The sequence below is a fragment of the Sebastes fasciatus genome, chromosome 20, assembly GCF_043250625.1.
Source record: "Sebastes fasciatus isolate fSebFas1 chromosome 20, fSebFas1.pri, whole genome shotgun sequence".
Lineage (NCBI taxonomy): Eukaryota > Metazoa > Chordata > Actinopteri > Perciformes > Sebastidae > Sebastes > Sebastes fasciatus.
The window spans coordinates 9,124,162-9,137,209 of NC_133814.1; the positions used below are offsets into that span (position 1 = coordinate 9,124,162).

The window sequence follows — 13,048 nt, forward strand, 5'->3', positions numbered from 1 at the left end:
GACATGTTCATCTCCTCCTCTCCTATAGTTCTAGGAGGCCTGATTGTGTTCTGATTGAGCTCACCTGTGCCGAAGGCAGACATGAAACACTTTCTAACAGGGTTAATGAAGTGAAGAAGATGGCAATGTTTGCTCTCAGCGATGACAGGAACAAATCCAGCTAATTCCCTTTGCACGGGATGAAACGGAACATTTTAATGAGCCGTTCATGCGACTCATTTGCATGTCGGCTCATCTGCATTTTGCCAGAATAGTGCTAGTTTATGGTAATCTGTAGATTCATTCATCCGTCTCCCTTGACGCTGGTCTGGGACGGGGTCCTCCTGGTGGATCTGAAGGTGCTCCGGCCCAGATGGGATATCCATCTATGTATTATATAAATAAATGCCTATCTTTTCTATGAGAAGGTAGATGGAAATAGAAACATTAAAAATGGACAGTGTTGATTTCTCGCCCAAAAAATTCTCAGAATTGAATTTAGTGATGTAACAAGTGGCTAAACGAGACTACTTAACGTCATCACGTCAACTCGTCTGCCTTTACAGCCTCGTTGTGTAAACTCGCGTTCATGTGACCGTGGTGTAGTTCGTTTATAGCCTAACGTTAGCTTTTTACTTCTGCCGATTGCATTCGCACTTCAAAAATCATAAAGTGGTGTTCATTATCCTGCTGAACAAAACGTGTAAGTATCACAAACGTTTGTTTGCCACAGTTTATTTTCTGCAATGATCCGTGTGTAAGGCAGAACCCATCGTGTGTGTTTGTACTCTGTCCTGAGATGGAAAGTCCACAACAACACAAACACCCAACATTGCTGCAGTAACACACTTCTTGAAGCCATGGAGAGTAAAAAATGCCACAGACACACTTTCTGTATTTGGACAGCCTTTATTGTATTGCATTTACAATCCAAACACCAGACAATTTTCCCCACACGGATCAAACCCCCCCCCTAGCCACACAGCTCTGGGTGACTACACGAAGCTTTGGTATCATTATTAAGTTAGGAGCATTAAATGGACATCATGACATGACAAAGTTTGGCTCGTTATTGATATACTCCAAATCAGAAAAGCTCAGAGTGTCGACAGGTGGATGAGAAGATTTGTACGTGTAGACGAAATGTACGTGACACAGATCCTTGAGGCTATGTGGAAAGTATAATAAGACGTTTTTAAAAGGACTTTGTTCTACCACCAGCCTCCAGAACAGCTTCAGTGCTCCTTGTCAGAGATTCTTCAAGTGTCTAGAATGAACAGCATTGATATTCCTCATTTAATGTTTGGTGGAGATGGGGAGTGCTGTCTAAAGGGTAGAATATAGCTGAAGAATTGAGGCAAACATGCATGCTGTTCTGTTTATACTACACTGGGGCAACACGGTCTAACTTACGACTCGTCAAATACCGCCGCTTGGTCAGTTCCCCCTCGGTATCGGAGACCGACACAAGGGGGTACCGCTCTTGCGTTACTTTTTGGACGGACCAGAGACGGCGTGTTAATATTGTTACATGCAGTGTCCTTTCAAAATAAACTTCACAGGAACTTAGGTTTAGGTAACACAACCACTTAGTCGGGGGTTAGGAAACGGTCGTGGTTGACGTTAACTTCACTGACTACCGACTCACAGGGCTTGACAATACTGATGAGTCACGTGACTAAAGACTGACGTTACAAAATAAGTTACATTTAGTCCCACGCAGGACAAGAACAGTGGCCTCCTGGTTGAACGTCTTGTGTTTGTTTGACCCATCCACCCATCTCTCCCGCCCTGAACGGACTCTCACGCTATTAATACTACATCACTTGCTCCGACCATCGATTAACACCGCAGGTTAGTTTACACTGGAGTTAGTTGAAAACCTGGTTCGTCACGTACTGTTGCTAAAGGGTACTTCCGTGTGTCGGTTTCCGCTGCCGAGGGGCGCTTACCAAAAGGCGGTATTTGACGAGTTGGTAGTGAGAACAGGTTGACTGGGTGTCTGCATAGGTAGACGTGCTCACACATGACGCATGTGGTCCGCAAAACAACCATGGGTAGATGATGAAACTTCTAGCGCGCAGTCTAGTGTGTTTTTTCTATGGACATGGGTTAGCCCACTTTAATGACGCCCAGCAACAGATTGCAGGAAGGAGCAATATAGAGGGTAAATTAGTAAATGAGCGGTTAGACAAACGTGCAGATGACAGGCTCTTGCTGTGGTTTGTGTAAACCAACACACCTCAAAGGTGTGCTCAGCTGTGGAAAAAACATTCCTACCATGCCAGCATGGCTTGAATAGTCAAGGTTACTTACGCCCAGAAATTATAACTTGTGATTAACGCGTCACTTCAAAATCTCCTTTAGATGTTCAGCTGGGTCTGGTGAGCGTAGACGGCGATGTACTTTTAGAATTTCTAGGAATACTACGAGTTCAGTAAAAGTTATTTTGCTCCAGACAGATGCTGAGTCAGAGGCACACTGACACATTCACCACATAAACAGACTGTTCTATCTTTAGCCGGGTTTCCACCAAAAGATCTTTTAGTCCTGAGAACTACTTTTAAAAGGAACTAAAAGGTTCCTTCAGCCTACTGTTGTCTGCGTTTCCACCGCAGTCTAAAAAACCTGCTGAGGCAAATTAGTCCGCTGATGTATAAAAAAGCAAACAAACAGAAACAAATACATGTAAAAAAAACATGTAATAATCTGATACACAATCTAAACTTTCCATAACAGCAACTGCAGAAGAAACTTCAGCGACGGCTCGTCAGCGGTGTAGCACTGACTGCAGTACCGGAGCACAAGAACGAGTCAAACTTTAACATGTCATGAGAGGCCGTTAGTATCAGTGTCCATCATCAACAGTGGTGCTGCATCCTCCCACAGCAAAGAACATTATAAAATGAGATGACAAGCAACAACAGCATTGATAAAATAAAAAAAAAAAAGGTTGGGGAGGAGGTATATGTGCAAAAAAACAGGTGGTTAACATACAAAATACTCCTTTTTGATCACACACACACACACACACACACACACAAAATAACTTTCAAAACTAATTTTTCACTAAATACAGCTAGAAATTTACAACCAGGAGTGTGATCAGGACACACAAGACATATAAAAATACATGAGTAAAAAGCAGGAAAATAAGAAATCCTCATTAATAGTGAGCAGGAGGTCTGGGCCTTTATAAAGGCTGGAATTAGCACAGAGAAACCTGGAAGAATCACTTGGTTTCATTCGTTTGGTTTTCCTCTTCCCTTTCTGTGGTTTCATTGGTGTTCACAGTGTCCCCTCCTCTGATAGTGTTCATCTGCTGGTGTTCAAGTGGGTTTCACTCACACAGGCTCAGTCCACATCTGATTCATCCAGATGTTGCTGTTTAGAGCTGCTGGTATCCTCTCTCATGCGGTCACCAACGGTGACCGGGAATGTTTGCATGTGTCTGAACCTACATGTGTCCCTCAGGGTATGATATGTACTCTATTAGTATATTAAGAGTTATAGAAGTGAATGGACTCCCAACACTATAGTGTCAGAGGTTCGATAGAAAACAAGCTTGATAATATACCTGAAAGGCAGCAGAAGCAACATTTTTAAAAGGTACTATATGTAACAATTTACATGTATTGATTGCTTTGTATTGCAAAATGTGTTAACGGATTGTAATGTAACTTAAAAACGGAGACCTTCCCCCGACTTTCTCGGTTGCCTATAGAGAGGGGAAGTCCCGCCCCCTTCCGGTGGACCACCGTGGGACTTTATTTAAAAAAAAAAAATATGAACGGTAGTCAACGGAGAGACAAATATTGTTTTTATCCCTTTTGAATTGCGTCATGAATCACACATATGATGTTTGTCAATTTAAAAAAAATTATTTTGCAAGTCAAGAAAGTCGCAGTTTTGTTGTAGGTTTTGCTCGTTCTTTTGCGTTCCGGCTGATAAAAAGGACCAGGGGTTGCTTGATAAAACACATCAGGTAAGCTAACTAGCTGGTGTCGGTGACGTGTGTTGTGCGAGACGAGAGATGTAGTTACTACGACAAACCTACGAAAACTTTCTTGACTGTCAATTTAAAAGATAATTTTGCAAAACATCATACGTGTGATTTTCCGGTGCAATTCAAACAGGATCAAAAAAATATTTATCTATCTCCGTTGACTACCGTTCATATTTTTTCTGAAAAAAAGTCCCATGGGGTCCACCGGAAGGGGGCGGGACTTCACCGCCCTATAACAGCCTGTGGACTGATTTCTATGTAAAGGACTCGGGATGATTTTGCTTCGTAACATTAGCTGATGAAGTAATTAGCAAATGGCGAACTAGTTCGTATCCCGGAGATTGACATTACATTACAGATAGTTATATAATTGTAATGTTCACGTCACTGTTTTGGCCGATGCCCAGGATGATCACTAGTGCCTACGTAGCGCGAGCAACAGGATGTTGACTGCAGTTCACTTAACAACAAAGTTGTTAATAACAACGTTTTTCTGAAAGTTACATATAGTACCTTTAATAGAGAACTCTTTATAAAGGGGTTTAAAGCTGAAACTAACAGCTTCCTGAATGGGTAATGAAATCATTTAATAAGGTTTAATAGGTCACTTATGAGCCATTGATGTAAACAACTTTTGGATTGCTAGCTTGTTTAAAATCTTCATCTCTGTGTCATGTTTGCAGTTAAACATGTCGTCTTTACGGCTGATGAATAATCACTTTCCTCACCCTGATGCCTTATTGCTTGTAAATTTAACTCTTTCATTTGTAAGAAGACAAATGTCTTATTTCTATTTGCATAGTTATTTATATTAATATTAACAATTGATCCATGTGTAATGTGAGCTAAAAGGATGCTGAATATTGGACTTATATTGTGTCTGTTGGATGTGTACATCACCAACATCGCCACAACAACTTTATTAAAGGGAATCATTTTGCATTTATAGCTTGTTGTTCTGCCTCCAAGTGGTGAAAACGGAAATGAATGCAGCTTTAAAGGGGACATATGCTCATTTTTAGGTTCACACCTGAATTTAGGGTTTCTGCTAGAACATGTTTACATGCTTTAATGTTCAAAAAACACATTATTTTTCTCATCCTGTCTCCGTTTTAGCGCCTGAATCTCCCTGAAAAATTAAAGAGCTAAAAGGATTCACACCCCAGTAACCTAAAGTTGCTCTCATCAATAGCTTATAACTTTGCTTTAGTAAATGATTCACCTATTAGTTAAGCCATTAATTACAATTTATGAACTCTTAATAAAGGAAGCCTAATTAGAAAAGTGGCACTTACATGAAATTAAAAAGAAAAGACTCAAGTGGACAGATGGATCTAAAATCTAAAAGACTACACATATATATAAATAAAATGCCACACCTAAAAAAAAAACGACATTTCTAATGAACAACAGATGAAACACACAAGTCCATGCAAATCTGTACGCCGTCAACCCAAAGAAAAACATCAGAGTTCTCACAGAGTAGGTTCCCACTGGTTTTGGATGATATAAGTAATAAATATGTCAGAAGACAGCTCATCATCAGAGATTAAAGAGTTCAGCAGAGTGGAAAGTCAGAACGAGAAGAGCTGGAATACCATCCACCAATCAGCAGACTGCTCTGCTGTGTGTGTGTGTGTGTGTGTGTGTGTGTGTGTGTGTGTGTGCGTGTGAGTGTGTGAGTGTGAGTGTATGTGTCTGCTTTTCATGTTCCATAGTTAACAGAGCTCAGCGCTGGTCTCTTCTTGCCTTTAATCTTCAGGGATCCATAACGAGCCTGGAGACAAAATAATGAAAATAATACAGTTATGAATGTGTCTATACAGATTTTGAATTATTTTTTTTTACATTTTTTAATGCCAGAATTGATATATTTGCTTCATCTGAGTCTATGCAGAGGTAGAAGAAAGTTACCGCTTTTATTGTTGTAGTCTATGGAAATAAGATTGATTGGATTATATTCACCGGAAGTATAAAACTTTACATGTCCCTTATAAATTAAAAAGAAAATATCACTAATTTGTGAGGGAAATGTCTTCATTCTCTGATTTTTTGGGTTGCTGGAAAAAATGTAATAAATAATGTCTGATCATGACTGATATATTTGACTTCAGGACATCTCTGACTATATACATGCTGTAAATCAAACATTTGTATTGTATTAATTTAGATATTTTCCAAAGTAAAAGTCCTTAGAAGTGTATGATTCATTTTTCCCATGGTCTAATGTTAAAAAAGTTAACAAAAATCAAATTGCAATACTTGTAGAATCGCAATACTTAAAAATCGCAATACATATCGAATCAGCACCCAAGTATCATGATAGTATCGAATCAGTAGATAAGTGAATCGTCCCAGCCCTACTATACACCCCGGAGTTTCTGTGCTGTTTGTTTTGATACAGAATGATTTCAAAATAAACCTCCTCTCTTTGATTTCTCCTTGCATCGTTTTCTTTTTTTGATTCTTCATATGTCTGATTATTTCCTTTTCAATGATTATAAAAAGGAAATAATTACAGATGCTCGTTGCTATCTGAACACACAGCCTCAAACCGTATGGAAGAGAACACTTACATCTTTGCGGACTCTGGATCGTGTGATCTTGACGCTCTGCGATCGTCTCAGTCCTTTCTGAGTGACTGCCTCGTCCTCAGAGAAGGTTGGCTCAGTCTCTTCATCACTCCTGTCCTCCTGGTCGTAGTAGTAGTCTGAAAAACGCAAGACACACACGTATCAGCAATCACTGACTCAGATTTGTGTTCTGACAAACGTTCAGACACCGTGTTTGGTTGCATAACTGAGTCCGTCTGTTTCACAGCTGAGGTTAGAATCAGCAAGTCCAACAATCACACAGGCTGGAAGAAACCTAAAGCTATTGTTGTGGTGTAGCTGTAGATCCATGAAAGAGTGTTTCAAGTAAAAGTCGGAGAAAGTACAATTGCCCAATTAATCAGACACGTATTTCATGGTTAATAACTGAATCCCTCGGTCCTTAAAAAGGTGCTAAATTCCAGATTCATATGTATGATTAAGGGATTGCCTCCACACGGGTCTCAACACGGCGACGGCTGAGCCAGCGGCTAGCAGCTAAGAGTGCTAACAGCAGGTCCTGACCACTGCAGACCGGGAACATCCCACAAGAGCTGCAGTTTTAGAGATGCTCTGACCCAGTCGTCTAGCCGTCACAATTTGGCCCTTGTCAAAGTCGCTCACATCCTCACGCTGGCCCATTTTTTCTGCTTCCAACACAAAGCTCAAAGTTCAAAATGTTCACTTACTGTCTAATCTATCCCACCCACTGCCAGGTGCCTTTGTAATGAGATAATCCATGTTATTCACTTCACCTGTCAGTGGTGCTGAGAGCTACAGACAGGGTAGGGAAGTTAGAAAGTACTGAGAGGCTGACTAACACGTTGTTGAATGTGGTCTGCACATGGGACTTGTTGACAATAAGGAGAGTATATGATATCCTTAGCCTTATCCTTTAAACACAAGTATCTATCTAGTCTACCTATAGCTCACTTAGTGCAGAAAGAGACCGTCTGGTAGCCTCGTGCAGTGAGGAGCTGCTGATTAGCAGCACAAATACCATTAGAACGTGGCACAAAGACATGGAAACAGGACATAATTTCAAAGGTACAATGAAAGAAAAGAAATCCCTATAGTGATCACTGTGTGGATCAGTGTAGAGAGCTGAAGGTGAGAGATGCAGCTGGACCAGCAGAGGTCAGCAGACACTCAGCCAACACACTGCTGCCTGTCTGCATGGTTCTCTTTGTCTCTCCTCGTAGAAACACACCAGTTAGAGAGGTCATACACTAGCTGTCTGTTTCACACTGCAGCAAAGGAAAAATACACCACAGCAGCATGAGAAGTCTAGATTTTGAATACAGATTCATCAAACAAGAGCTGCCGTGTTTTTTTCTGTTGCATCATGAAGATGAAGAAGGTTGACTCTTGATCACACTTGGCTTTCATTTCAATACACGTCGTTTCATTTATAATAAACCGAACTACATCAACAACATTAGGTCATATTTTCATGATAACTGCCCTCTTCCCACACAAAAAAACAAACCTACTACTAACCCTAATGCAAATGTTCACCAACATGCCACACCCAATACCTTGGCTGGGGTCAAATAATTAAAAAAATGACGTCCTCTGTCTTTTCCTAACCACTTGTCCTTGACCTCGATGGAAAACGTCCCGAGGTCGAGGAAAGATGTGAAGGAGACTTCATAAGGACTTAGGAAAAGACAACCGCGGTGCTCAGAGAATCCCGACTGCACTCACACGATGGCCGAATGGTGCGTCGCTATAAATATTGCAGCTGCAAGGAATTGTGGGATTGCATTATCTCCTTTCCTTTAGTAAAGGATGGTCCAGTGTATCCTATGCTAAAGGAGATCAGAAAGGATGCATTGAAGCACCTTTCCTTAACATTTGTCAAGTATTTAATACTCTTATAAACATGGGAGTGGGCAAATATGCTGCTTTATGCAAATGTATGTATATATTTATTATTGGAAATCAATTAACAACACAAAACAATGACAAATATTGTCCAGAAACCCTCACAGGTACTGCATTTAGAATAAAGAATATGCTCAAAGCATAACATGGCAAACTGCAGCCCAACAGGCAACAACAGCTGTCAGTGTGTCAGTGTGTCAGCGTGCTGACTTGACTATGACTTGCCACAAACTGCATGTGATTATCATAAAGTGGGCATGTCTGTAAAGGGGAGACTCGTGGGTACCCATAGAACCCATTTTCATTCACATATCTGGAGGTCAGAGGTCAAGGGACCCCTTTGAAAATGGCCATGACAGTTTTTTCCTCTCCAAAATTTAGCGCAAGCTACTATGACACGGTTGGTATCAATGGATTCTTTAGGTTTTCTAGTTTCATATGATGCCAGTATCTTCACTTTACCTTTAATACTGAGCCCGCTACAACCAAAAAATCGCAAGTTTTGTTAATGCGTTAAAGAAATTAGTGGCGTTTAAACAAATTTGCGTTAACTCGTTATTATCAGGTTTAACTTTGACAGCCCTAATTGCAATATATTGAATCGTAACATCTGTATCATGATACGCATCATATCGCCAGATTCTTGCCCTATTTGTTAAATATTGTTACTTATAGTTTTACCATCTGGTCGTGTTCTGTCATCCTAAAACCATGCCCAGGCAGTCTCCGTGTCCTTCGATGTTTTTTCTAAAGCCGAGTTAGTATTCCAACAGCAGTGTGTTTTCCATTTGTTCTGGTTCTAGCTCCTGCTGCTGCTGTTGTTGTCACATCTGGAGTCTATAAGAGAAAACCTCCCACTCTCCAGAGCTGGAAGCAACCTTTCCCCTCCCAGAGGAAACAGGGTGGGATGAGACGGAGGCCAGCTTCACATGAGATTTCACATTCCAGCTCAAGATCAAAAATACCATCTGAATTCAGGATGTGTTGGTTGGACGGTAATCGCGCAGAAACACTTTAGAGCCGTAGGTTTTGAGGTCGGTATTGATGAGAGAATTCAGTCCTGCAACTTGTGTAAAGTGTTCAACGCCGCAGTTGAAACCACCGCTCGTCTATAAACCAGGTGGTTGGTTCAATATCCCCAGCCTGCTTGGCGCCCACTTTACTGAGGAAACACAATCCGAACCTAACACATGATGACACCAACAAGAAAATGAAATGACCGTAAGGAATAGGAATAACACATGACGTTACAATAATGTTCCAGGGATGGAATATAAACTCTCTGTCTGGATTGTGGAGAACAAATTCAAGTCATTCCAGTCATTCCAGCTATCACCAGTCTTATTCTGTGTACAACTCTCCAATTTCCTGTCATGTAGAGAGCAGAGGGCTTTATTAAACAACGCTCTGTCTAGCTCAGCCAACAGAAAAGACCTGGAGCAGCTTGTCCTAACACGGTTTTGGAATCCTTCTATGTTTCTCCAGAAAAAAAAAAAGCACAATCTACTGTTTTCTTGTCCTGGATATTTACATCGTCTTAAAGGGGACCTGTTATGCTTTTGTGCTTCTTCTCTTTCCTTAAGTGTGTTATATAGTTTTTTTGTGCATGTAAAAGTTCTGCAAAGTTACAAAGTCCACGCCAAAGGGAAACACTCCTGCTCCTGAACTGCCTGAAACACCTCGCTTGACGTCCTGCCTTTTCTTCCGTAACGTGGTGATGTCACCATGTAACACATTTGCAAAACGGCTAGTTTGGCACGCACTCAAACAAAGCTATTTAGAGCGGAGCTGGAGCGGAGTCCAAAGAGTTTGGTTCTGTTGACCAATTACAACAGTGAACCAACTGACAAATCCGAGCAAACTGGGCTCACACAAATATATAAGACTGTCGCAATAACCACAATATTGCAATACGGCACTATTGACAAGCCAGCCGCAGAGGATGGCAAGTAACTGCTACAACCGCTATGTTCCCGTTTTTTCTTTACAATGGGAGCGCCACGTATTATGCTACAAATGGCAGCAGCGTGACGATGCACTGAGTTGAAAAATGTTCAACTTTGGGTAAAACGCTGTGCTCATCAGTGTCACTCTTTACCCAGGAGGAAGGGCGAGACAAACAAAAGGACCACAAAGACCAACCGTTACGTCCTACATGTAGGCTACAAGAGCTGAACAACAATAATGGAGGAGAAATGAATAAACCAGCGGGTCTCTCCATATGTGCTTCAACCTTCCCCTCATCCAGAGGCAAGTCCTCTACCTTGTGCCGACATTTATACTTCCGTATCATAGCAACCAGATGCAACCAAAGCGTCTCAGTTGAAAAAAAAAAAAAAATCCCGCTGCGCCTCATTGCCCTTCTCTGTTCTGCATTTAACAATAAACAAGTATTCAATTAGTCAGACAGCCCTACATATATAGTTTCATTTAAATTAAAAAAAAAAATCTCAATAGTTTCCTTAAACAGCTGGTCACTGTCGTTTTTAACACACATTATTCAAACAGGACTATTTTTAGTGGCGGATTAATCCCCATCTGGTGCTCTAGTGAGTATTTGTGGCAGCAGGACGGTGTATGTGGAATTGAGTCAAAACAAACTACAGTGTGTGTGTGTTCAAGGTAATGAAGGTACCCAGTGCAACAGTGTGGCTCAACAATGGAGCTCTATGTTCACAGAGGAAGGAGATCAATCAGGCTATGATACACACACGATATTTAGTAGATACATTCATTGATGGTGTGACTCTGCATATGGGATTTGTTGACGGTAAGATAAATATAGAATATAACCAGAGTAATCATTTCAGTCCTATGCTTAACAAAACAAATCATTTGTAGAAAACCATTGTTGTCTGAGCACTGAGGACCTCCAATATGGCCACCAGAGGGTGTGTGATGTCGTGTGAAACCCCTCCACAGCAGTGAGAACCATATGAAAGAGAGCAGTTGGAGGGTAAAAACATCTCTTCCTCCCTTCATCTCTCTGCTGGCTGGCTGAGCTGAATACATAATACGGCCTTTCCCCTCTCTCTCTCTCTCTCTCTCTCTCTCTCGGTATGCTAATGCCGCCTACCAGCCTCGCTTCCCTCCATCCATCCACCTCTTCTTCCAATTCAGTCCTTCTCCATCCATCCCTTACATCTGCACTCTCCTCCTATACATTCATCTCAGTCCTCTCCTCCGCTCCCACCCCCTACCTCTCCCTCTCCATGCCTCACTGACTGGCTGTGTGTGTGTTAGAGAGAGAGAGAGATAGACAGAAGGAACAGAGAGAGAGAGTGTGTGTGTGTGTGTGTGTGTGTGTGTGTGTGTTTGACATTCCACCAGCATCCCACTCAACCTCATCTCATCCCCTCTGTCTGCTGGGAAGTCATCTCACACACACAGCTTTCATTGACATGCCAGCCAGCCTGCGCTTCTCATCAAGCGAGGAGGGGAGGAAAGAAGGAAGGAAGCGAGCCAACAAAGGCAAAACAAAGAAACATAAAAAAAAAAAAAATATTAAGCTGACGTGGCTATTTGACACAACCGTGGTGTTGCAGGGATATTGGCAGCACTATCTGTGTGCCTTGTAGGAAAGATATTCAGGGGTGATTTCACAGTGGCACTTCTGAGTCTGGGGACAGACAAAGAAACCTCCACCTGTACAAGACGGCTGACATCACTTTCACTCAGTCTTTACTGGGCATTTTCCCACATTTTCTCTCAGTTGCGAATACAATACTAAACATGTCATATATTCTTATTTCATATATATACTTATTCTCATTTTTTATCTGTTCAAAATGTACCTTAAAGGGAGATTTGTCAAGTATTTAATACTCTTATCAACATGGGAGTGGGCTAATATGCTGCTTTATGCAAATATACAGTATGTATATATTTATTATTGGAAATAACAACATAAAAAATTGACAAATATTGTCCAGAAACCCTCACAGGTACTGCATTTAGCATAACAAATATGCTCAAATTTAACATGGCAAACTGCAGCCCAACAGGCAACAACAGCTGTCAGTGTGTCAGTGTGCTGACTTGACTATGACTTGCCCCAAACTGCATGTGATTATCATAAAGTGGGCATGTCTGTAAAGGGGAGACTCGTTGGTACCCATAGAACCCATTTTCATTCACATATCTTGAGGTCAGAGGTCAAGGGACTCCTTTGAAAATGGCCATGCCAGTTTTTCCTCGCCAAAATTTAACATAAGTTTGGAGCGTTATTTAGCCTCCTTCTTGACAAGCTAGTATGACATGGTTGGAACCAATGGATTCCTTAGGGTTTCTAGTTTCATATGATCACTCCATCTTCAAAACTGATCCTGCTACAACTTAAAAATAGCAAGTTGCGTTAAAGAGATCAGGGGCGTTAAAACAAATCTGCTTTAAGCTGTTATTATGGTGCTAACTTTGACAGCCCTAATGTTTACTTGTTCTTATTTCTAATTAGGATAAACAAATACTACGGTCCCATCATGCTCTGGTGACGGAAACAAATGCAGTCTTGCCATGGAGTCTGGGAGCTAGGCGTGGGCTACGACAGATATTCTTATATTTGGCCTCTATTTGGTTACACTTTGGT

At 41.3% G+C, this 13,048-nt stretch overlaps 1 protein-coding gene and 1 long non-coding RNA gene across 3 annotated transcripts in view; both read right to left on the minus strand.

Moving 5' to 3' along the window:
• Nucleotides 1-868: 868 nt before the first annotated feature.
• Nucleotides 869-13,048, minus strand: part of LOC141758653 (uncharacterized) — a 209,563-nt gene continuing 197,383 nt past the window's right edge. Inside the window, exon 2 of the long non-coding RNA XR_012591914.1 lies at nt 869-4,996. This is a non-coding gene — a long non-coding RNA (uncharacterized LOC141758653). The remainder of the gene's footprint in view (nt 4,997-13,048) is intronic.
• reep3b (receptor accessory protein 3b) overlaps nt 869-13,048 on the minus strand; it is a 44,569-nt gene continuing 32,389 nt past the window's right edge. For both annotated transcript variants that reach the window (XM_074620259.1, XM_074620258.1), the window contains 2 exons: nt 6,562-6,695; nt 869-5,762 (listed from right to left, as the gene is read on the minus strand). In XM_074620259.1, the coding sequence (XP_074476360.1) occupies nt 5,691-5,762; nt 6,562-6,695 (206 nt within the window). In that variant the 3' untranslated portion in view covers nt 869-5,690. The remainder of the gene's footprint in view (nt 5,763-6,561; nt 6,696-13,048) is intronic.